Source organism: Plodia interpunctella, chromosome 14 (genome assembly GCF_027563975.2).
Source record: "Plodia interpunctella isolate USDA-ARS_2022_Savannah chromosome 14, ilPloInte3.2, whole genome shotgun sequence".
In the NCBI taxonomy this organism is placed as follows: Eukaryota; Metazoa; Arthropoda; class Insecta; order Lepidoptera; family Pyralidae; genus Plodia; species Plodia interpunctella.
The window spans coordinates 8,094,470-8,122,176 of NC_071307.1; the positions used below are offsets into that span (position 1 = coordinate 8,094,470).

The 27,707-nt window shown below is 35.0% G+C and overlaps 3 protein-coding genes across 3 annotated transcripts in view; all 3 read left to right on the top strand.

The window, feature by feature from the left end:
* Positions 1–27,707, top strand: part of LOC135309842 (atypical protein kinase C-like) — a 137,437-nt gene that overhangs the window by 69,110 nt on the left and 40,620 nt on the right. The gene's annotated exons all lie outside the window — the stretch shown is intronic.
* LOC128675107 (atypical protein kinase C) overlaps positions 1–27,707 on the top strand; it is a 182,766-nt gene that overhangs the window by 58,951 nt on the left and 96,108 nt on the right. The gene's annotated exons all lie outside the window — the stretch shown is intronic.
* LOC135309841 (uncharacterized) overlaps positions 1–27,707 on the top strand; it is a 42,187-nt gene that overhangs the window by 4,321 nt on the left and 10,159 nt on the right. The window contains exon 2 of the mRNA XM_064436349.1: positions 12,060–12,689. Within this exon, the coding sequence (XP_064292419.1) occupies positions 12,116–12,689 (574 nt within the window). The 5' untranslated portion in view covers positions 12,060–12,115. The remainder of the gene's footprint in view (positions 1–12,059; positions 12,690–27,707) is intronic.

Consider the following 27,707-nt stretch of genomic DNA (forward strand, 5'->3'; position numbering starts at 1 on the left):
GACGACCTTTGTACCCAGGTCTACCTCAGGTAATTCCTCTGCGGGTTAATCCATCCACTTCGATGCCACAACTTGGCACACATCGCCTTTATAGATGGAATGTAATCTTGGCTTCTTTTGTCCTGGTCTTTTTGGGGTTTGCTTAGCTCTATTCAGACGACTCATGTCAAAAGGGTTACATTTTGTAAGGCATTAAATGGGGGCATTCGTGAATTATTGCGTCTGGTACAAAATCAGGTCGTTTGGGTTACAGGAGTTCGACCTTAATTTACATAGAAATTAAGGTCGAACTCCTGTAACCCAAACGAAAGTTGTAACCCAAAAAACGTTGTCCCCGTAAAAATCTGGCGTCCATCTATACTAATATAAATGCGAAAGTCTGTCTCTAACGCTTTCGCAGCTAAACGATTGGGCCAATTTTAATGGAATTTATGCGTCCTGCGTCCAACAGCTAGTTAGAAAAATTAAGAAGATTTGATTATTGTAAAATAATCATAGTACTTATATAATAGCATATAATTTTATTTGCTAATTTAAATAAATTATTTTTGTAAATAAATTATAATTTACATCTAGCACTTTCATATTATGGCCCATTCCATCCGCTTGATTAATGAGAAAATTTAACAATATTCACAAAACATTTCATGTCTGAATTCACGCACATGGTGAAACACAGACACGCATTTGCAACGTTATATGTATGTAGTACCATAGTAGCAAGGCTATCTATTATCTAGACTTTCCACGCGATGCCTAGATTTGCATATTGACTGCACGTTCCAATGCCTAGCAATTAGCAATAGCTAGAATATATTACGTATGAAAACATTTTGACCCGATTTTGATATAATTTTGCACACTGGATGTGATTTTTTCCAATTTGACAGAGGATAGATTAGTTATAGAAACTGATAGTTATAATTGCACCTCAATGGATTCTAGACAGCCTTACCTTCCTTATTTCTTCTTCTAATTAGTGTGTTGACTTGACTAAATTTGTGAAGATCAATCCTATGATAATGCAATGCTGTAACAAACACCTAATGTAATACCTATATATTCGTTTTTTGAAGAGAAAACTTCTTTAGCTACGTTGTGCACTTTTTGTGCCATCACGAATTGAATTGAATGTAAAAAATGTTAAACTCCCGTCAGGACACGTGACCTGATCTAAAATTCGTTAGACGTCAAAAATGCACAACGCTGATATTAAAGTTTTCACTTCTGCCGGCACTGCCGGAGTGCAACCCGTGTTTTTTTATTTTAGTACTTCTCAATTTCGACTTTAGTGATATTTGAGATTAGAGCAGCAAGCAAACAAAAAGTAAAAAATATTTTTTTTATTACACATAACAATGTCCACTTTATTACACATAACCAGTCACTGGCTAATTTTTTATTTATATTATTAGGATAATAAATATAATGTACATTGTTCGAAAAAAAAACTAGTAAATTGAATTCGAGCAAACAGTTACAGCCTTCAGTTATTTGTTGACCTTCTGTCGTAAAGGTCATGTATTATTGCGGATTATAACGTCGACAGGTCGCCTGTGCAATTTAAGAGTTTTAAGCCGTTTACAACTGTGAGTTTATTTACACGAACACTTGGTATAATGTGTTTTTGCGATACGATCATCCTTAAATAGAACAGTAGACTGTAAAATCTAGTAAATATAATTATTTATAAATTAGACTAATTAATCACATTTTTTGTATGGGTGCCTGCTTAAAAAAAAATTGTTTTTTAGTATATGTTGTTACAGAAATACCTACATCAAATGTGAAATTTTTTGCCGTCACGGTTCATGAGATACAGCCTGGTGACAGGCGAACAGTCAAGATTTCCGTAAATGGAACCCTTTGGACACGGAATTCTAAAAAGAATATAGAACATTTTATATAATGTTTATTCCGAAATTCAGCTGAGCCTCCGATCGCACGATTATAAAATTAGTATCATCCTTGTATAGGTAACAAGTATAACTGAGTTATATTCGCGCAGGGTCACAAATTCGCGTTTTATGTCATATGAAAGGTCGTAAACTATCTGGAACGTTTCCGACACTTATTTACAGTCAATGGCTTTATCGCTATGCTGGATGTAAAATTAATCTACTCATACATCAATTTCTACTAGCTCTCGTCTTCATGTTATCCGGTTATGTTCGGAGACTGAGACGTACCTTTATACCTTTTGACCATTTACTTTATTGTGTACTTACATTATTGTATTGTCTACTATATTTAACAAATGGTAAGCCCTTCTGGAATGATAGGGACCAACACTGTTTGAATGAGTTTCTTACGTCATTTCTTCTCAGCAGTTGTCGTTCCGAAATGCTTGTAGTTTGTAGCTTTGGTAAATATAATTTAATTTAGAATATGACGTGAAAAAGTGCCTGTGAAGGCACAAGGTAATTTCTGATAAATGATTTGATTTTGATTTTGACAGATGTGACAAATTTAACAGATAGCGTTAAATTTGTATTTCACAAGTATTGAATAGAGCTAACCGGTAAAGAACTTCAGATTTATTTAGTAATTAATTTATCAAATGATATTTTATCTGAAAGCGTTGAATCAGTCCCTTAAAATATGTAATTGTAATATATTCTAAACAATAATAATATGCGCTTTACACATAGAGTGTCAGTCGTCGTGATCCATGCTAATATTATAAATGCGAAACTCTGTCTGCCTGTCTGTCTGTTCCACTTTCACGGCTAAACCGCTGGTATATATGTAGTTAAAGAACCCTGTTCAAACATAGGCTACTTTTTTTTTACCAAAAATCAACCCCGGGGGTGAAAATTAGTATGAAAATTGTCAGTTCTGCTTTTGCAGATAAATTGACGCGGGCGAAGCCGCGGGCAAGTTTCATAAAATTAATTGAATTTATTACTTCGCTCCTTATCGTATCTGTCTCAAAGGTATAATGAATAAGCATATAGAGACCGTACCATGAAAAAAGGCCCGTGGCAATATGAGGAACTATCAATAACAAATAGACCACATGTTGTTGGCAGCGACAGTAGCGCCACGTCTGCTTCTTTAGTGGTACGGACTCTAAATATCAAATTATACTAACAACTAGCTGTTGACAGCGGCTTCGACCGTGTGCATTTCTCTACGAAACCGGAACAGACATGTTTTTCATACAAACTTTCAGCCCCCATTGTAGTCATTTGGCCTTTTGAATTGAATTTTGCCGATAAAAGTAGCCTTCGTTTGTACGGGGATCTTTAACTACGTGCATACAAAATGTCATCAAAATTTGCGATGAAAGCGGTACAGACAGACTTTCGCGTTTATAATATTAGTATATAGATAGTATGGATCTATACATTACAGCATCCTTAGCTCAATGATATAGTGTATGTAACAAATGTCAAGTCGCTTCCTTTCCTTGCGAACGGGAATATGTGTAACGTATACACATAATAGCACACATTCACACACAAACACATACACACATCTCGCTTCTCTTATTGTGTCGGTCGTGAATATAAAACATTAGTTATGTTATCACATGCGCGTAAGGCTTGTACTCCACAAGATATCCATTACGATTGTGCTATAACAGAGATACAAAGGTGTGAACACAATGTACACAGAGATACAAGAAAGAGACAGTAAATACATGTAAAATTAAGTAGTGTAAGTATAGTTTACTTCGTACTAGCTTATGCTCGCGGCTTCGCCCGCGTAATTTTCTACGGGAACAATTATTTTTCCGGGATGAAGGTCCTTGTATGTCCTTCAAGTATTTCAAGAAGATTAGTTTAGTAGATAAAGCATGAAGAGGTAACAAACATACTTACTTTCGCATTTGAAATTTTGTTAGGATGAGATTTCCAGACGACCCATTAGAGGAGATTTGAAATGAAAGGGAGACAAGCGTGGTATGCAGAAAAATAAAAAACTTGTTTTAATAATTTCAACTTATTCAATTGGATTTTAGGTCAATCGATCCAAATACGTTTGTGAAAAATTGAAATCAAACGTAAAAAAAGCACTCACTGTAGGTACCAAAATAGCTCCTACTGTTCATTATATATTGATACGCCCCCCTATCTCATATCGCCTGCCTAGCCAAGCCTAGGTTCCGCTTTTGAAATAAATTTTACAATTTTGGACATCGTGATTTTACGACCACGATGTACAAAACCCAATAACCGGTGGTACGGTGTCGACAACCCAGTTATCTTTTTTATCTCTCTTACGACATCTACGGAGGATATTTTGAAGCGCAAACACACATTATTAATACGCCACATAGCATACTAACTCAACTGGAATACGGTCTTAATTCGTTCTATATTCATGTGACAGTGTAATATAAAGCGGTTGTTTCTTAAGCGTTTGTGACAGACAGGGAGATGTATAGGAAGTAATTTGCCTAAGATGCGTTAATTGATGCCGCGAGGATATTCCGGGATGGAAATTCTGTACGTACACTCCTGTTTATTTGGGATAATACGCATATGTTTATGGAATAAACACGCTCGCGTATAGCTTGTGCCGGCTCCACACTGTCGTCGAACCGTTTGCCAAACTTTGGCGGATTTGGTATACAATGCTGGTTTTTCGTTGCGGTAAATAAAAGCTCTCATACAAATTGCGCAATGTTTACGCATTCTAGTCGGCATGTGTCTTAGTGTGGAGCTGGTATTATACAGTCGACATAGCTTATAACGCAATATGAGACGCGTTTTGACTTAATATTTACTGTTTTTAAATTTAGTTTATGATTCGAATCTAGCGATTAATATTATGATACTAATCTTAAGTAATGTTATAAATGTGAAAGTAAGTTTATTTATTTATTTGTTTGTTTGTTTGTTTGTTCTTGAAATTTTACATACATGTAGTTTGAAGTATGGAGAAGGACATAGGGACATATTTAACTTTCATACCAGAAAATTTACGCGGGTGAAGCCGCGGGCAAAACAGAAAGAAGATTTGCATTTTTGTTTGTATGGAATAAACTTAAACACCACTAGACCGATTTTGATGAAATTTGGCGCAGAGAGACGAAACAAAACTTTCAGGAGTAACATAGGCTACTAATTTTTATTATGATTTTGCTAACATTCTTAGTATATAATATAAATTAGTAATTAATAACGTTAACAGCGATAATTTTAGTTAGTACAAGGTATTATATCCACCATCTTTGAAGGAAGTTCGTTCATCTGCTCCGCCGAGCTAAGGACAAGAAGGACTTCCCCGTGCTAATCGCTGAGTTCATTAGTTAGAAGTATAGTTTCATCACTAGTTGGAGAGGCACCCATAGAAGAAGAAGAAAGGAAATATATGTTTTCATTTCTAAATGCGTGGTTTTTGCGGGATTTCATCATCATTAATTCCGTCCATTGCTTAAAATTATGTCGTGAAAATAATTATCATCGTAAAAACGCGATCGCAATTAAATTTTACGCCATTTTAACTAACAAAGCGGATTATCTAATAATCTTATGTGAATTCTTCTTTTTTGCCAAGATGTGAATATATTTTTACGAAACTCTCAATCGCACTGGCGGAAAATAAGCTTTCTTTCTATATTAGCGACATTCGATGTTCAACGAAAACCCACTGCGCCCAAAGCGAGCAAATATAGATGCTTATATAATATTAAAGTAAAGGTATTAATCGCGCACATACCTCATTGGGCGACTGACCACGGACCTTTGGACCAAGGTCCGAAATGTTTGGGAAATAAAAAAGGTATGTGCGCGTTTAATACCTGTCCTTTAATATATAATTATACAACGCGAAAATTTAAAAGTAGTTAAACGTAGATGCTGCCTACTTGATGGGAAGTGGTCACCGAAGCCCATGGACAGTGCAACACTAAGGGAGTGACACACGCGATGCCTACTTTATGGCCCTAGAGACTTTTGCTACAGTACCCTGTAATTACACTGCTCCTCTGACCCTTCAGACTGGACGCAACACTTCAAGCACTGCTTTTTTCGCCTGAAATAGACGAGAGTGAGGTACCCATGCAGACGACTTTTGTACCAAGGTCTATCTCCAGGGGACTTACCATTATCTCTTAACGTGATCCACTTTGCGACCTACACTGATCTGCATCGCAAATTCTTACCATCGAGTTAGTTTTTAGTATGAATGCGATTCAGTTTAGGCACCTAAATTGAACTGAGTTCCATTGGAATCGTTCCGTAAAAGTTGATGGTAGGCCTGCAATTCTACTGGTGGGACACAGATATTTTTCGCTTGTATAAAAATATTAAGACAAGACTTGTCAAAAGTTTATTGTCTAATACGAAAGAAGTAAACGCTTATGTTGACGATTTTAATCAAATATTGAAATCCATTGTTTAAAATTAAGCTATAACTGTGATGTTCATCGTAAAATTCGCATCATGTTATCAGGTTTTATGTAGTCAGTCTACATAAAAGCGGGATAAAGCCGTGTACACAATGTCACTGACATAGCTACGTTTACTGCGCTGAATCATAAAAACATTTACAAGCAAATTTATTAAACCTGTACGATGTTAAGGGAATCTGGCTCACATCTAAGTATTCGTGTCGGCACCATATGGTGATATTTTGCACGAAAACAAAATTATCCTGTTCCCTTACTAATATTATAAATGTCGTACACTAAAATTGCCGACTATCTGATACGCTTTCACGGCTAAATCGCTGAACCGATCTTTATTAAATCACTTGTGGACCAGAGGTCAAACATATGTGCCGTTTTTAGGCTTCCGTAGTTGTACAGATAAGGTACCCATGTTCATGAGACACATGAGGTGAGAATGATTTTTTATTTTACCTATAGTATTGTAGGTTATGTTGGATAGGTCTTTCAAAAATATTACAGATTAGATTAGAGGTTGTTACAACGTCATCGTATTAAGCGACATAATACTCCCAACTCTTCTATTTTCAAAACCTAAAATAATATGCTATGCATAGACCTCCTTCCGTCCACGCCAGCTATATCTGTCCTGGGCATTCCTCCAGTTGTTGCCAGCAATTTCCTTCACATCGTCGACCTATCTAGCTGCCGGATATCCTACGCTCCTTATACAGGGTGATTTCTTAAACATTAGCATTATTTTATATACATGCTACTGAACAAGTTCGGTCCATGGTACTGAACAACGTATGGAAGCAACCTTGAAATCGTGAAAAGAAAATCAGCTGATCCACAACTTAGGTATTTAATTTCGTATAGAACACTGATTTCTTTTTCGAGACATCGGAGTTACTCCAATACTAAAAGTTGTTCAGAATCATGGACTGAGCATATATAGTCATAATATTGCCAATGTATAAAAAGTCATCCTGCATAAAAATGTATATATGTAATAAAAATGTAATAGAACCGTAATATTTGTCTGGTGCTATATGAACACGCCCTAAGATGCAGCATGGGCTGTAAAGGAACTCGACAATGCCTTGAAAGAGGCGCGTAATGAAATAAGTTTCCTTCAGAACGTACTCAGGCCTTTGCCAGTATCAAGTTTAAAGTAATGTAGTGATGGAGACTGAGGAGGCTTTTGTATGTCTTTTCTAGTCTTTTCACTGTATTTTTTTTTTCGGTATTGTCGGCTACATTACAAGCTGCGGCTTTTGTATTATGTTACGGCTGCGTTACAAGCGCTATTATGGTAAAAACCATAATAAATGTGGCATACATAAATCGAATTTTACATTAAACAGAATTACTGTTTGAACAGTTTTTAAAAAATTTGAAAACCTTTGAATTTCTAATTATCCATACTAACACCTATCAGCTTGAAATATAAATACTAATATTTTAAATATTTAACTTACAATGTGTCTAATATGTAAGAATATTCGAACTCAATTTTGAAGGGAATATTTTCAACCAATTGCGGTGAAATTCTGTATATACGTTTAGTATGGATGACAATGCATTATTATGATCTGCACGGCTAGATGGTGTGCCATAGTGAAGGAACTCCTCAATGGTATACTGCACTGATAATATTGGATACGTGTCGAATGCAATGAGATCTTTCTGACCACAATAAAAGCTTGTGTCAAAAATTACATTTCCTTGTAAAGCAAAAAAAGAAAAACAAGAAAAAAAAGAATTGGAAAATATTTCAATTCAAATACTCGGCGTCCAAGCGATAAATAAAAAAACACACAAATGTAACGACAGTAACGACGACTCAAATAAGAATCTACAAATTCTTACTTGTCCCATAGTACTTTGTGTTGCACCATTTTATATTTTAAACCGCTCGGCGTTCTTTTATTTTCCCCCGATATTGGGCTTCTTACCGGATAGATACAAAATATTTTTTTCGACTATGTTATTTCATTATTAGTATTAACACTGATGTTAGATTTTATTCAAGTTGCCTAAATAAATCTGTCATGACTTATTGACTACTACAGATTTAAAGATTTCAAACGAACGAACGAACGAACTGTATATAATGTCAATTTAAACTTTAAACCTTCCCATAATTTTGGGGTAAAAGTTCCATGTTATATTCGAGGTCGTAGATACTTTGGAATTAATAATATTAGTAGAATTGAAAATAAGTATTCATTTTACAATACAATTTCGTTTCCATATTAAAAAATAAAATAGGAAGAAGCAAGACATTTTGTAACAAACCTGGAAGACACCCATCTCCGCTCGCTCCAATTACATTAGTCCGGCTGCAAAGTAAATGGGAATATTGAATTTATTCATCTGTTATTTTATCAATAACTTCGTGGAATCGCCTGAGTTTCTACTGTTATTTTTTTTAATCGGATTGCTTTTTTACAATTTGAAATCGGAATTGCATTTCAACATAAACATTTTAAAAAATTTAAAGGTTTTATTGTTCCAATCGAATAATTGAAACATTTTTTTTTTAATAAAAGCGCAGTGATTTTTCTTTCGTAACCCATGGTTCAAATAGAATGTCAAACTAATTATAGGTACTACAAGACCATATAACTTGTATCGATTGTCCAACCGATTGTGGACCACGAAGAAGTACTTTTTTCAGTAGTCCCACTCTGTTATCTCTAAATCTGAAAAAAGACAACCCAACAAACACCCTTTCACATTTATAATACTAGTATGGATGTGGTTTAGTATGAAAATATACTTATTTGTTGGGGTTTAAAACGATTTTACATTGAAAACTGCGCCAGTTGCATCGATCGCTTTTATTCATGGCTCGCATAAAGTGTACTTCCTAATTAGGTGGCATGGCTACACCATATCTTAAGACGATCACCCTTATATTTCACGGGTAAAGGTACCTTATGGTCGATTTTCAGTCACATATATTTCTGCAATTTGCTACTCAAAAACTATTCAGATAAAAAAAAATCCGTGGTATATTTCGTTTCTTACCTGTGTAGAGGCCATTGAGTACTGCTTGTTTTTTCTGTTAACAGTAGTACCACCAATAGATTTATTATTAAATATATAGGGACAAGTTACACAGATTGAGTTAGTCCCAAAGTAAGTCCGGGACTTGTGTTATGGGATACTAACTCAACGTTACTATTTTCTATATACATATACATAATATAGTTGAACTAGACGACACAGGTCAATCTGAAAAAAGAAAATCACTTTCCATCGATCATCAGATCGAACCCGAAGTGTAGCAGTCCGGCATGACGACCATTAGGCCACGGAAGTCATCATCCGATAGTATGATATTGATATTAGCTTTACTCATATATACGTCAGCTTGTATCACCATCGTTTCCGACCCATAAAGCAATGGCCGGGTTGTCGAAGCGAAACTTGAAATATAGCGCGAAATTATTTACTACTTGTCTAGGCTTCGAAACTTCATCCGTTTCGGGTCAGTTATTTTTAAATTGAGCCTTTCTTAACCTTCTATTTCGAGACTCGAGTAACAGTTCTTTCAAAGAATTATCTTGAGCATGATATATGTGTTTCAAAGAAGCTACATCGTTTGCTACGGCATTTAATTTCGTCATTATATATGTTATCATGTCTTGTTTGAGATCTGTGGCGAAGTGATAGTGGTTACCCAGTGGCTAAGACCTGTGAAGTCCTAGATACGAGGTCTACTCACGTTACATGAATTTGAATACCAATCTGACATATGTTAGTAAGTGTGAAAATAAACTTTGTGAGGAAATAAAGTGTATAACAATTTGATAATTTATCAGCTACTGTATGAAATTGAGAAGTCAATGTCAAGTCACTCCATTAATATTGCCAGGAAAATCTCGACGTTACATTCCACATAATGACGCGATCCGTTAGGAATACTATATTTACATTATATTCGAAACATTTTGTATTATCAAAGTGAAAGCAATTCAGATATTAGACCTTCAATGACAGTTATTCACGTCAAATTTCTATGTATATAGTGATTTCTCCAAATGCTACAAACTACTGGCATTATAATCTTCGAGTCTGTTTATATTTATCGTTTATATCTCGTTTCCATCTCATTTAGTGGGCCCGGCCCGGGTGCGGGCCCTCGAATCCCCGACGCGATGGTATCGACGCAATGAGATATTAAATGAAACTCGCTGAGCCCGGTTTTAACCAGATTTATCCAAGCGCGTACACTGCTTGCTGAACAACGATGTAATCTGTGATTTTTAATTACATCTTTATTAAATCTTTGTTCTATGTAATTTATAAGTTAAACGAAAATTAAGCCGCACGGATCACATAAGTTAAAAAAGCAAGAGCAAGGACTTTTTAATTATTTTCTAACAAAATATCATATTGTAATCTTACTGATAAACTAACTACTACATAAATCTAAAGTATATTTGCCAGTAAGCCCTATTCAACACTTGTGAATATAATTCTTAATGATACTTGTTTGATATGTTACATATAGACTATCAGATACTTTTATCAGGAAGCGGACAAACGAGCCCTAAATATTGAATTAAATTTTATCAAAATTGTACATAGCAGAAACAACATAAAGATTTTCATTTCTAGTGATGATGGAATGATAGCAAGTGACTCTTATCAAAACATTTGGAGAGCACGTGCGCTTGGCATGGGATTATGGAATAAAGATGTTACAGAAGGTTAACTGTCAATTTAAATCATATCTAGAAGGAAAAACGTTTATTTGCTCAAACATAATAGTTCTTGCCACTGAACCGAGAGGTCCCGGGTTCGATCCTCACTGCCAGTCAAACGATAGTACCAAACAGAATGGCAAAAGGGTGGAAACCGAATACTTGAATTTTCCGCAGTTATAGCAATAACAGCAGTTTTCCTTAAACGACCTAAAAAGGTTAAAGAACAATAAACGTAACAAACATGCGAAAATAGTTTTTTATACTTTTTTGTGGAAGCCTGCTTCTAGCTATATTATAGATAGATTAATAATTCGTTTATTTGATTTGCCACAGACACCAAAGAAATAACAGACAAGTTTTATAAGAAAAAAAAAACATAAAATTAAACAAAGGTGTGTGTTGGTGTGCTGCAGCGAGGCAAAAAGGCTTTATAACTCAGCGAAACACTCTGCACCTTAGTACAGAAATACTGATTTTCAGTTATGCTGTTTATGTTTGTTAATACATCATGTCTCGATGGTTGACAATGACCAAGTGGACTAAGTTCCACTATGGTGAGATGGTTTTTGCAATAGATGAATCCTTGATTCAAATGTACCAATGGAAAAAGTGGTCGAAGCAGTACGTTTCTTTTTAATGCGTTTCTTCAATCTCGGTCACAGGCCCGTAGTAAGATTTTGCAATTCACTTTTCACTATCAAATCTTTTCGCAGGCAATGAGATACAGCCATCCACTCAAATTTCGGTATGTTTATATTGCGGTATGAGTGTGTGATATCAACATTCTCATCTGTTACCTTTTAAATTGTGATGCGGTCACGAAGCTTTGTCTCCGGCCGCCGGCGGCTACGTCAAAGGAGATTAGGTTCGTTTACACAATTGTCACCCTCGCCCCTTACGCTCCCCCCTCAACCTCGCCGGCCACACGCTCGGCTTACCCGACCTGACACACTAAACCCACTTCAACTCGCGGCGTACAATCTCTGATACTTCCACAGGATCAACAGTTTTAAAGTCTTCCGTGTATGGACATAAGTGATATAAAAATTTAAAAATGGCGTGGGGATATTGGTCAGCATCGTCTGTGCTGCCGGACCGCGGTCGCAGCCCACGCAGAGCCGGGACATCAGCAGTACACCAGCATCCAAATCCTCCAACCGCAAGAGAAGTAATGGAGACACATGATGAGAGTATAATCCATACGGCATCCACATCTAGAGATAGCAGAGATCATTCGGCTTCCCCACATTCTTCATCAAACGGGGGTCACTCTCACCACCACGAAGTGCGGCACGCGGTACCAGCGAGCGCTTTATTCGGGGAAAGCTATGGAGAGTTATCAAGAAGACCATCATTAGACCTGGGGTCAGTGCGGAGTGCGTTAGCCTCGTGTTCGGGAGGTGGAACGTTAAGTGCGGGATCTACTTTGACCCGTGGTGGAACGTTGGCGGACTACTTGCCGCCGACGCCGTGTCCGCACCACCATAGAGTGTACGTGGATCATCACAAACATTACGAGCAGCCGATCCAGCCGGTGCACGTTGGTGTGCCGCATCATTCGCACTCGCACGCGTCGAGTAGACATCAGACTGATGATGAGGACGATCTTGAACCGGCTTACGCTACAGGTATGATTTCTTCAATACATGTAGATAGAATATTATTTAGATTAGATGTAATATAATTTTAAATTTGTCCAATATAAAAATATATAGCAAAAAAATATGTGGTGATAACAGTTTGCCAATGGAGTGGGCTTGGCCGTTTAAAGAGTTTTAAATTCATATGGCCATCTTTTCCACATTTGAAAGTATTTACGTAACTTCCAATAAACGGCATAAAACTTTTTTAGGACTAATTCTAAAATGGTTCTTCATCAGAAGCTATAAACCAATTTGTGACGCAACTTCTACTACTTACACAATTTTCTTGTGAACTTCAATTACTTAACTAATATTGAAGTTAAGAAGTTGTGCTGAGCTCTCGAATTTTTCTTACCTAGCCAATTCAGAGCTCGAAATTCAATTGATCCCAGCTTTGTACAAGTTTTCTGAACTACGTTTTATCAGAAGGCGTTACGTGCTTACATCTTTGTTTTTGTTTTATACGTAGTTTCTGTTTAGTGTAAATATTTAATAGGTACTTTATTTCCCGTTACAAATTGGCAAATGTAACTAAATATTAATCTAAACTCTTGCTAGAGTTATGATCTCCAGTTCTCCATGTGCTACACCAAGACTATGACACATGTAGTTCCTGCATGTCCCAACACAATTAAACCTGAATGCTACGTCAGTTGCCACAGACATTCAAAATGTTCGGAAATATCCGAAGCACTGGTCCTAACAAATATGAGCCATGTGGAAATGCAAAATTGAAAGTGATATTACGAAATCCCAAGTCTGTTTATCAAGTGAAAGCGGGAACATTTTCAATCCCCCGCTCTAAAGTTGGCCATTAGTAGACTTTGCGAGTATTGTATTACATTAATTAGGAAAGTTGCCGTTTTATTTCGTTAATGTATTCGCGTCGGCCTATTTAGGCGCTGTGCGTTTTCATTTCCCGCCTAATGCGGCGTGAGCGTCGAATCTCTCAACTTTGACGTTGTTGGTGCTCTTAATCAGAGTGATTTAATGTACTGAATGTGGATTGAAATTAATCACTCCATTTGTAAATAAATCGAAAGCACAGAACTACATAAAGATTTAGTAAATGGCACTGACTGGGTGTTGATTCCGTTAATATTGAGTCAATATAGCTGCTTGATAGTAGTTACTAATGCGTGTATATAAGAATTAAGTATAACATCAAATCAATTCTTCAAAACATCAAATTTAATCTTTGTCTAATAATGCCTTGAGTGACTTTGGCTATAATATCTTCCGCTACTTACTGAAATACTTATATTACTCATCCATAGCAGTCTTCAAATATACTGAAGCAGATTTAATTTAGTTTTCTAAAAGCCTCGGGCATAATCGTTTTATACAAAAACGTTTGGGCTAAAAACGCGAAGTCATTTAGTTTTATATCGCCTGTATGTGTGTGTGTATTGTGCATTTATGTTCAAAGTAGGCCACGGCTATGCGAGCCTATGCATGGCGAGTTTCAACACCATTATCTGCTATTCCATACAGTAGCGTATTTCCTGAAGGTAACTTACTGTTATTTATCTATACGTGAAATGAAATGATTTATTTATGTGTTTCCAACATGTGGAGCAACATGTCTCGCCATCAAGATGGCATGCAAATTCGTTTCGTGGGCTCGTTTTCTTCTTTGATGATGTCATATTTTTAACTTCATTTTCGCTTTAGTGACACTAGATGAATACAATACCGAACTCTTTTTAGATTCCCTTAATTAATTACAATGTATAGCCGGCCCAATATCATAATCGAACCAGCGGCAACGCTATGTCGTGGCAATCTAAATCACTTGTCAAAATATAGATTTGATATCGATGGAAAGCGTCGACATGCAAAGAAGAAGCCGGACCTATATTCTTCGGGTGCTTTATGTATTATAAACTAAATGACAGATATTAAACGCGCACATACCTTTTTTATTTCTCAGTCGTTTCGGGCCTTGTTACAAAGTTCCGTGGTCTCTGCTTATGTATAAATTTTTCCCACAAAAGTAGCTTCGGCCAGTTTCGCCATAACACTCTCTTTTAAGACCTTTAGTCATAGAATAACGTCAACTTCTACGTATTTTAAATATACTTTCGCTAAAGAAAAACAACTAAAAATAACCAAACATAAACGTATATCAAACTTGTAATCTATGGATGCAACGTCTGGGAATTTCTTGAACAAATCAATGAATATTTCATGTAAATATGCAGTTTACGTTATAGACATAAACAGTTCAGTCAACCTGTGTATTATTCATGAACCTGTGACATTTCAAGACCATACAGTTAACTTTGAAGACATTAAATGTTATAGTAGTTTGGATATAATACTCATATCGGAGTTATAGGAAAGTAGATGCGTCCCGGGATTTTGGTTATTTGTGAACTTCTCCCATCTGAGCGTATTCCCGGTTGCTTCCTCAGCCGTTGAACGTCGGAGTGGTCTCTGCCGCTAAGTTTCTGACTCCAATGTCGTGTCGAATCGAAAATTCTTCAATTTTACACATACAAGTCCAAACAGTGCATGTCTTTAAAAAAATGTACTTTTTTAAACGTTTAATCTTACCAGTCTTAAATTAATCACGGTGGATATTTACTGCATTGAAATTAAAAATGACCCCAACAATATTGCTGCTATAAAAGCTGTAACATAGTACATCGTTCAGAAGGTTAACTTAAAATATAATGTTTCAGAAAAAGAAATACAATGTGTCAATTTAATAATGACAGTACGATTTCTTATAATTGTAAAGCAACAGCTATACGAAAGGATAAACATTTATCTAAAACATTCAATATACCTAACGTATTTCCTTACTTTTCTGTTTTATTTTTTACTAGATTTAGCACGCGGCTTTGCCCTCGGGAACATTTACTTTTCCGGGATAAAAGGTACCCTATCTCCTTCTCAAAAAACAATAGCAAGTATTTATTTATCACCAAGTCAGCAAGCATTTCTTGTCTAGAAATATAATAGTATATTATTTTTAACATAAGGGTAACTTGCAACTATATGTAAACGTGATATAAATAATTCTGTACACTGTTATTGATCGTATATTCTTCAGAAAAGTCCACGAATTTTTTATTTATTTATTGAGAGAAGTTTTACAATCGCTCTTAAATTATATCCTGAAACAGACTTTACCTACTGTTATTTTACCATGGCACAAATGGTAGCGTGTCAGAACTCATTCACAGGGCGATCTTTATGTGTTTAATTAACATAAATAGTATCGCCACGTAATTTGCGACATCGTATATTTTAAACATTATTTAGTTTGTTCCGTGGACATCGGCTAAGGCGAGTGAGTTTTCAAATTTAGGATAATCAATTAACTTTCTTGTTATTTGAGCCATTTCGATTTGGAACTGTTCATGAGCTAAGATTTTTTGATTATTGTAAAATAAAATTTTAAATTAATTCTTCAAGGCTAGCACGAACCGTATCGGCAATGTCAAATTTACTATGGAATATGAGTAGTTCATTTTACGTACAATCGAGGTGTTATAGTTTGACTGATGTCGATACGATTCCCAAAAACTCGTGCTAATCTATATTAGTTGACATAAATAAGATTAGAAGCATCACTCAAATCAACTGAATACAATAACAATATTTAACGAATTCAAATTGCAAAACACAGCAGATGTTCATTTACATCAAATTAGAAATTCAATTTCCAAAAAATAAACGTTCTTTCCCTACGATTTGCTTATCGATACGAAAATATAGGCCAATTAGCCCCCCGATCGTTATAAAAGTCGCAAACGGAGGCCGGTAACAGGAAATATCTGGATTGAACCGAATAAAACCGATTCGTAATGGTAATAACCAGTTGAGGAGTAATTACAGTTTCCGTCAGCAAATGTCCTCATTGATTGTACACGATTTTTTTCAAATTCGACTTTAAGAAGTTCTTTTTTAAGTTTCAAATTTGCTTGATGTTGTTTCGGGTTTTTTCGATTGGAACCTTTAATTTCAGAGTAGTAAAGCACATTTTTCAGTGGAACATATTAAGCACTTGTTGCTACCTGATGGTATCGATCTCTAAACAGATTACTGCAGATATCTGTGCGTTCTATCTTTTTAAATATCCGAAAGATGTCGGAATCGACTTTTTTTAATCGTTTTTGACCTACATTTCTTTCAGACTATTTGAGTAATGACTGTGATTGAATGTTTCCTTGCTTTTATTACAATTCGTAGTTCACAATCAATGCAAAATGAGTCCATTCTAGTAACGTGATGAATGATACTGGTTTTTTTAATTTGTGGTGATCCAGAGCCAAAAGTTGTAGAGACAGTTGTTGTGTGTGTTTAATTTCATGATTACCACGACCCTCAGCCGTAAGGAATACGACTATGAAGAAGAAGAAGACCCAGGATTTTTTTTATTTACCTTAAAAAACGACGATCTTTTGAAAGTGTATATAAACACTTCGGCACTTGTTATTTATAATAATATCCGGCCAAGTTTTTCGCTTTATCTATTTGAAGAGCTGAGTGGCTCCCCGTTTTCAGAATTCCACAAATATTTGTTATGAAAAAGACAAACATTTGTCCCGAATATTATGCCTTTCAACAATATTCCCTATTGGGATGTCAGCATAAAATTAGTCCCGCTTTTGTGTGAGGTGAGCGAGCAAACATTTTTGTATTGGAAGTTATTTGAATTCAATTACACGGGTTTTTTTTCACCTCCGTAGTGTTATGTTTTTATTAGTCTTATGTTTTTATTTATCTGTGGTCATTTTTAGGGCTTTTTCAAATTAGGGTGGTCTTCAGGAGTAAATTAGGAAATTTAAAAAATAGTTGGACCCACAATAATAAGCTTAGAGCTGCTGAGTGTTGTCCATTTTTTAATTATTCTATTTTAACATCTTTTGTAAGTAAATGTTTAAATAATTATAGGAGAGCATTCTTTGATTTTAGGATTGAAAATGACGACATCATTCGTTATTTTTGTGTGTATGTACATTTTGCTAATTAATTAATTTTATATTTTTTACAGGTAAGTCATTATATTTCAAAAATAGCTGGAACGTATAGGTAAGTGAGAAAAATTACAAAAAAAACACAAATACAGCAGCGCAAATTTTAATATTCACTATTCTCTCTCTTATTCTAATATTAGTATAGAGGCAAATTGTGGAAAGAAATCAGGCTTGTTCGGTAGTATCGTAGGTTTCATACTTTCAATAAATTTTGCTGTATATGTAGAAAAGTAAACATTTTTGTAAAATAGAATGAGTGAGATTGAAACCAAGCTTTTTTTTATTGATTACATAAAAACAATGACAAGTATGGAAGAGGATGTAGATATTTGCTCAGCATTGGGACAATAGAAGTTAATCTTACTAATTAATGTACTGAAGCGAATGTTTGTGAGGTTGTTTGGATGTGTCTATGTGTGTTTGTTACTCTTTCACGCGAAATTTGGTACACGGGTAGAATCTAACCTGGAATAACACATAGGACCCACTTTTTATCCCGAAATTCCCACGGGAGCGAAGTTCCGGGGCGAAGCTAGTAATTAATACTTTTAATCATGTATAAGACAATTATTATAATGTATTAATTGTTTAGGAAAAATATTTCTTTCCAGTGAAGTCAACAAACTTCAATGAAATATATCGTCTCTAGTAGGGTATGTATGTGTATATTTTTCCTCCAGATGTGATTATAAAACTATAGCCTAGCCCGTATGACATTCAGAGATAGTTCACAAGCAAGCACCATGTCATAATATAATAAATTCTTTATATATTCTTCAACACAGCGACTTGCTAATAATAATTTTCCTTAATTCCAAACTTGTAACAACCCTATTGCCTTAGATGATTAAAAACATCCCTTCCAAACTCTTTTGAGAGACAAAATTGTGACCCACTTGCCGGTCGGCAGGTAAACACGGGATAATCCTAACAAAAATTTGTATTCATAGTGTAGCTCACCATTTGTTAGACGGGCCCTACGGCATTGAATGATGCGCACCCTGAAATGGACTGGACTGAAACTGGTCTAGTTTATTTTGTACGCCTGACAGTCAGTAAACAGAGACATTATACTATCTATATGTACCTGTTCTCACAAACTATTTGATTGATTGATTTTTGGCAAACTCCGTGGCCTAACTGTCATCACGCCGGACTTCTACACCGGAGGTCCGAGGTTCGATTCTTGGTCAGGTCAACATGGAAAATGATCTTTTTCAGATTGACCTGGGTCTTGGATGTTTATATGTATATCATATAGAATATAGTGTCGTTCATTTACATAAATTTCGAACCTTGAAGCTAACTCAATCTGAGTGATTTGTCTTTATATATTGATCGATTGAATCTCTGTGTAAGCCTGGTCTCCACTAGAGCGGGGGGTTCCGAATTTATATATCATAGGTTGTTTACATCTCATCATTTGGTTAGATGTAAATAACCTATAGAAATTCGTTATTTGCCCCTGGAAGGTTGCGTTCATATTGGTTTTGTATGATCAGACAGACATACAACGAAATGTTATTATTATTATTTTATTAAACTTGTCAACAATTGTTGCAGAGATAAATACACAGTTTACATTATGTATAACAATACGTAATCTAGTTATATATTCTCCATTACAAACGTATAAGCAGCGTAGATGCGATGTTAACAAAATAAAAAATAATGAATTTAAAATCATATTAACTGTTAAAAACTACACATTTACATTTTGAGAACCGCTGGCCTAGCTTATACTTCATCTCGCTTCGTCTCGCTCGCCATCTCGCTCGCTAGCTGCCCAATTAGGCTTAAACATTGTTCTTATATTCTTCATGAAACTTCAAGTTAAATGTTAATTAATTTTTATTAGACCAGTTGTGATGAAGTCCAGGAGTCCGATTTACACGCAATCGTTCAGTTCACTTCATCAGTTTTCTCAATTTTTTTCTGAAGGCATTGCTTCCGCATTTACAAAAAATCTACGTCAAAAAGATCGAGCTAATGCATCGATCGATCGAACTTTTTCGTTTGTAAATTTGCATAAAACAACCGAAAAAAAATGGGAAAAATTGATGAAGTAAACTTCTTTTGCGTGAGAATCGCCCTCCTGAACTTTAGAAGAACACTGCGGACTTTTTCAAAAGTCAATTTCTGGACAGTCCGTAGCCCATACGTCCAGCCCACTCACCCTACGAGGGTCGCCCTGCGCAATGAGAATTTTTAATTTGCTGAAAGTATTCCAAGGTCGAAAGTGTTACGGTCGAGTTAACTCTATACGGAATAATTGTTTCCTTTATGTGAAAATCTAATTATAATTATTGTGTAATGTTATACTTTTCGGGTGTTTCAGTTGCGGCCTTTTGTTAGCTTCTGGTCGATTCGTAAGATTGTTTAACTTTAAATTTGACTCTCATGACACGTATTAAATGGTAGCATTTCTGAAGAAAAACAACTTCAAGTTTACTATAGAACTCACTTTGAAAGCAGTAGCATAGACGAGAAAAAAAATTTGAGCTCCTTGCTTTCTCTTTCGCCTCACTATTAATAATTACTTAGCCGCTATTATCCCAACTACGGGCGAAAAAGAAACCCGACCGAAACAAATGAACCTATCCCCAAAGGGGACGGTTGGCGGAGTCGTGATTTTTCACAATTAACGGATTATAATTAGAGAGGCGGCCACGTCGCGTCTTTATAGGGCAATCCCGTTACTCCAGAGAAAACGCGTACTGAATTTCTACAAGCCTTGATTTGAAATTCGAATTCTGTGTTTTCAAATGGCCAATAAGTTTTATAGGATTAATTTATTTTTAATATGTCTTCAATACTGGAAACAATTTTTCTTATTAGGTATGGTTATCAGCCTTAATTTGAAATTCCATGACAAATTGGCATGCTACAGTACACTGAAAACAAAAAGCTTTTAACATTAGAAATGTCGCTCTACCCTCATTTTGACTTGCAATTTAAACAGACATAACAATCAGTTAGGAACTCCAACAGTATACAAGTAACATTTCAAGTTAATATCGACACATACGTCACACAAGTTAGCCAGTAACGTAATTCAGTAAACGTGTGTTTTGAGCCTGTCCTAGGTGAGAGACGGAACGAAGCACGACGCTGTCGTGATTCTGCCGTTCTATGGATTGAACATCGTTGTTAGTATTTAGTGATTTATTTATTCATTTTTTTGTATTTATCAAATACTAACATAGAACTTATTAAATATTAATACTAACATAAATTTTAGATTCATATGTTTTACTATAGACAAATTGTGTGTTTTATTTTTTTTTTAATTATATATTATTTTCAACAATAAGTATTTTTGCCCGGTTGGAAGGCGACAACACGCCGCAAGTAAATACATCCATATAAATAATGTTGGCGCGTCGCGCTGCTTTACCGCGTTTATCGCTTATCTAGGACACCAGGTTAATGTAATAAAAGTTGTTCGCCACTTGTTTAAGCCAAGTACGGTGAAACAAGTTCCGAAATGTGTTTCTATATATCTACAAAGAGAAAGCTGGGGGCAACAATATAACTCCTAAAGATCGGTGATATCGGGCATACCGCCGGTCGTGAAATCAGAGCCGTATCTTTAAATTTAATCGTCAATTTTTCAACGAATTCTTAACAATAGTTAGCGGTAAACCTGTGTTAGTATTATAAATGCGAAAGTAAATTTGTTTGTTACCTCTTCACGCTATATCTACTCAGCCGATCTTCTTGAAATGTTTGCATAAATATAGTTTTAAGTATGGAGAAGGACATTGGGTGCACATAGGGGTAAGTTATACATTCCAGTCAGTGTGAAATAGAATTTTTAAACAAGCTATTCTGAATCATGATTGGCCGTTATCTAAATAGGAGTGGGGATGTCTATTTGGCATGTGTCAACTGTGAGTATTTAAATGGTTATACATGTCACACATACTTTTTAACTTATGAAAAAGTTATGGTATCGAGCGGGAATTGAACCCGCGCCCCTGTCTATGCGGGACAGTACTCTTAGAGACAGGGCCGCGGGTTCAATTCCCGCTCGATTCTAGAATTTTTCCATCACATTATTATTTTCAACTGTGTAATGAAATTATAATAAAATATAGCGCCTTAATCTGGGGCTCATAGTTTTTTTTACTGTATATATTTCTTGCTGGGTAAATAAATAATAAATTTAGACAATATCGCTTTTATCATGTTATCAGATTTGTGATGATCTTTATGTATTTTACGTATGAAAATATCAAGAAACAATACAAAAATAAATGGCCAAGTGTTAGATTTCTGGCAGATATTTACTGTCACGTAGATATCTAATATTGTCAAATCAGAAAACTATGTGACACCAAAAATTACGTGTCATGAGTATGGAGAAGTGAGCACGTTTTACGCAAATACCCCATTATCGTAAAGCCGAAAGGAGACAAGGGAATATCTGTAATATGACGCGTAATCTCCGATTTATTTCGTGTTTTGTTTGTCCGTAGATAAAATATAAATGTATTAAGACAAATGACAGATTGAGCTAGCCCCAAAGTTCGAGACTTGTGTTATGGGATACTGACTCAACTATACTATATTTTATAACGAATACATATATAGATAAACATCCAAGACCCGGGCCAATCAGAAAAGGATCATTTTCCATCATAACCCGACCGGGGATCGAACTCGGGACCTCTCGGTTCAGAGACAAAAAAAAAAAAGAAAATGATACGTGATGTAGCTAGGGTCTCTTATCTCTGCATGATCCTGGTTGCGATCGGGGTTGTGAAGCCGCGAAGCCCGTGGTCAGCGTAAAAAAGAAACCTTAATTTTTTATGATCTGCTTATGATCATCATTATCGAAAATTTGCATTTATTTTTTTAATATCATGTATCATAGAATCCTTCTTCTTTGCCTAACTTTTTTTTTTAATTACTGTCAAACACGTAACGGCATTATAACGATTTGAATAAACACCATAATCCGCTTGGAATTTTCAACAAAAAAAGAATTTTTCGTGTCAATATTATCTTACCCAACGGAAGTTGTTTGAAATACATATAATTTTGAACCTTATTCCCCTGGCTTAAGGGCCAAGTTGTGTTATAAGTCCTTCAGTGGAGTAGGCACCTTAGATTTGCATATTCAAAGGCCCTCGATAGCGTAGTGTCGCAAAATTTGTGTCTACACCTTTAGAGCGGTGTCGGGAATAGATTTTGTAGAGTGACATGTCATAATGGAATTTTCCTTTCAACCGACTATGAAAGAAGGGTTATGATTTCTTTTTCTTTTGTAGTAATATTTTTCGCAGTGACAATCTGTTTAATAGATTTTTAATTTTTTTATTATTATATATGTATGACAAGTTAGTGTTGAAGCGGTGGTGGTGTGATGCTAAAGACGCCAGCTTCTAAACCGAATGGTCCCAGGTTCGAATCCTACTCGTGCCAAACTAGTTTGTATACCAATCTGACTTTATAGTAGTTTTCATCGACCACCTTGCTTCCGGTGAAGGAAGACATCGTGAGGAATTATATTGTTATGATAATGAACCATAATACTTCCGTATGTAGACTTATGTCAATGAATAATGAGACTAATGACTAATGACTAATGAGTATTAAACATTTACAATAGTTATCCATACGAATATTATAAAGAGAAAATATTTTTATTGTTGTTTTATGGTTTTCCCCGAGCAAATCCTGGGCGGGTCGCTTGTTTTCATATAACTTGAAATGACAAAAACGCCGACAAATCTTCACCTTCCCGCTATCGATAAAATGAATTCATAGGGCCGCAAAGTGACCATAATTTGGGACGGCTGTGTTTAGCCACTAATTGTATGCTGACATGTCGTTACCAAAGTCGATAGAATACCGCTGATAAGCCAAGGGCACAGGTAACTAATTACCCGGGTATTAAGGTGACAACAATATGTAAAACTTTATACAATCGATTATTGTAAAAGATAGGTTTTGTATTATTATGATTATCATTACCTAGTACAATACTAAGTCGCTTGCTGCTGTCGGTCCCTATGTATGCTTAGATCTTTAAAACTACGCAACGGATTTTGATGCGGGTTTTTTAATGGAAAAAGTGATTCAAGTTGAAGGTTTGTGTGTATATAACATGCATAATATTGCACCCGTGCGAAGCCGGGCTGGGTCGCTAGTAAAAAATATATTTTGAATATATTAAAAAATATATTTTAAAATTGTTGTTTGTCTGTCTGTCTGTCTGTCTGTCTGTCTGTCTGTCTGTCTGTCTGTCTGTCTGTCTGTCTGTCTGTCTGTCTGTCTGTCTGTCTGTCTGTCTGTCTGTCTGTCTGTCTGTCTGTCTGTCTGTCTATCTGTCTGTCTGTCTGTCTGTCTGTCTGAACGCGCATCACTCGAAATCTACTGGACCGATTTACTTGAAATTTGGTAAGTAGATACCTTATATACCGGGTTAACATCTTAGATACATTTTATCCCGGTAAATAGTCAGGTTCCCGTAGGATAATTGAAAAACTGATTATGAATGAAAAATGCCACGGAATCCCGGGTCAACATCTTATAGAATTTCACCCCGGAAAATTAGGAGGGTCCTGTAGGAAAATTAGATACATTTCATCTCCGTAAATGATCAGGTTCCCGTAGGATAATTGAAAAACTAATTATGAACCAAAAATGCCGGAAAATGAAGAGGGTCCTGTACGAAAATGAAAATAACAATCCACGGAGCCGATTTACTTTAAAATTTTGTAGAAAGGTGTAAACAGAATATAAACAATTTATTTTTTATCGATGAAAGTCTGATATAGATATAATTAGAAGGTATCAATTTTCAACTTAAATTTGTTATATTTTTGTTTTGAATATAAAGATAATAGATGGCCACCACCAAAACTTTCAAATCTCTAAATCACGCTATGGTTTCTCTCTCACAAATCCATACTAATATTAAAAAGCGTTTGTGAGTTTGTATGTTTGAGGCGGGTAACCTCCGAAGCTACCAAACCGATTTCAAAAATTATTTCACCATTAGAAAGCTGCAGATTGCTATAGGCATTTTTATTTTGAAATAAATTAGTATTCATCCAGATCAATCAACATTTATAAAGAAATCCGAAAAAAAAAAACGCTAACGAAAATCATTACGTGCGTTCGCTGGCCCTACCATTGAATGCACACAATGTACTACGAAAATATAGGTTTTTAGTATATCTTATATAATTAAGTATCATAAGACATTTTATATGTAAAAAGGTATTGTAAATTAAAAGGTGTATTTTTACAATTATTATTACACAAGCATATTAATCCTTATGATAAAAAAGTATTGAGTAAGTATTGAGATTATTTCATTATCAAGAGAATTTCACGAAGATAAATTTTGTCCTTTATAGCACATAAATTGGATTAATAGATTCTGAAATATCGTGAAATTAAAAAATACGCACGCCGAATTATTTTAAATTCAAAATTCAATTCAAAATTCTTTATTTTTCTCTACAATCTATAAATACATTAACAAAGTAAACAATATGTTGCAAATTACATTTAATATTGTGAGAGACTGGTGCCTAAACTAAGCAGAGCTTGTATCTCAGTACACCAGCCTCTCCCCACTTGGTGTACATAGTGTCATATTGTTATTAAAAAGTAAAAGTATAAAGAAAAACAATAAAACAACGAAAAGCAATCTATAAACAAATATATAACACAAGAAGAAAAGTTTTTAAATGATTTATGTAATTGCTCAAATTAAGCAATAGGCTGTAACAAATTTTCTGTACAATTATAATCAAGACCTAATAAGTATTCTTTGATAGTCTTTTTACATAAGAATTTACTTTGAAGATGAATTTCCAATGCGCGATTAATCCTATTATATAGGAAAGGACCTAGGAAACAATAAAAATAAAAACGCGATAAAAAAAAATACTGAGATTTGTCTATTAAATTCACGCGGGCGAAGCCGCGAAGCCGCACGCATACATGCAAGTTGGTTACATTTGACTTAAGATCTATGTAAATCTTGTAAATAAATGATTCTATTCTATTCTATTTATTCAATAAAAAAGTAGAATAAATAATTATTAAGATGAATTTATTACACAGGCTAAGCAAAGATGCCAATCGCAAAATCTTCAGATTTATCACAACGTGTATCCCAAATGCCGAGTATCACTTTAGGTAGGTCGATAAGTAAGGGCGCAGCTTACTTAGTTATTAATTGGTATGGAGTTTAGGTTCGGTAATATGGTTGAATTAAAATTTTGGGGCAATAGGGAGGGACATCCCAAAGGAACAGTGTCAAACATCGTGAGGAAACCTGCACAGTACTGGTTGCCTATATATGGGTTTCTGGTATCAAACGCAAAACCTCCTAAAGACTACTCGGGTACATCAAACTTTTATTCTACGACTTTTCGTGATTCGTAATTTTTTTTCATATAAAAAAAATAAATCTAATTTGCGATTCTACAAATCTTAACTCTTATGTAATAGCCAAGCAACACGAGACAGTACAGTAGAGTTATGTAGCGAAATCGAACATTGAGGTAATGTTTTATAGAAACGACATTAAAACTAAAAAAAATGAAAATTTTCGGATATATTACGTTTAGACTTATGATAAAAAAGTATTGAGTAAGTATTGAGATTATTTCATTATCAAGAGAATTTCACGAAGATAAATTTTGTCCTTTATAGCACATAAATTGGATTAATAGATTCTGAAATATCGTGAAATTAAAAAATACGCACGCCGAATTATTTTAAATTCAAAATTCAATTCAAAATTCTTTATTTTTCTCTACAATCTATAAATACATTAACAAAGTAAACAATATGTTGCAAATTACATTTAATATTGTGAGAGACTGGTGCCTAAACTAAGCAGAGCTTGTATCTCAGTACACCAGCCTCTCCCCACTTGGTGTACATAGTGTCATATTGTTATTAAAAAGTAAAAGTATAAAGAAAAACAATAAAACAACGAAAAGCAATCTATAAACAAATATATAACACAAGAAGAAAAGTTTTTAAATGATTTATGTAATTGCTCAAATTAAGTAATAGGCTGTAACAAATTTTCTGTACAATTATAATCAAGACCTAATAAGTATTCTTTGATAGTCTTTTTACATAAGAATTTACTTTCAAGATGAATTTCCAATGCGCGATTAATCCTATTATATAGGAAAGGACCTAGGAAACAATAAAAATAAAAACGCGATAAAAAAAAATACTGAGATTTGTCTATTAAATTCACGCGGGCGAAGCCGCGAAGCCGCACGCATACATGCAAGTTGGTTACATTTGACTTAAGATCTATGTAAATCTTGTAAATAAATGATTCTATTCTATTTATTCAATAAAAAAGTAGAATAAATAATTATTAAGATGAATTTATTACATAGGCTAAGCAAAGATGCCAATCGCAAAATCTTCAGATTTATCACAACGTGTATCCCAAATGCCGAGGATCACTTTAGGTAGGTCGATAAGTAAGGGCGCAGCTTACTTAGTTATTAATTGGTATGGAGTTTAGGTTCGGTAATATGGTTGAATTAAAATTTTGCCGCATTTTGGGACAATAGGGAGGGACATCCCAAAGGAACAGTGTCAAACATCGTGAGGAAACCTGCACACTACTGGTTGCCTATAAGGGTTTCTGGTATCAAACGCAAAACCTCCTAAAGACTACTCGGGTACATCAAACTTTTATTCTACGACTTTTCGTGATTCGTAATTTTTTTTTCATATAAAAAAAATAAATCTAATTTGCGATTCTACAAATCTTAACTCTTATGTAATAGCCAAGCAACACGAGACAGTACAGTAGAGTTATGTAGCGAAATCGAACATTGAGGTAATGTTTTATAGAAACGACATTAAAACTAAAAAAAATGAAAATTTTCGGATATATTACGTTTAGACAAAAGTCGTAGAACAAAAGATGTTAGTATCTATGTACCTTATGCGCCTTTGGAAGGTTATGCGTTAGATACCAGTAACCCTGTATAGTCCATGCTACTGG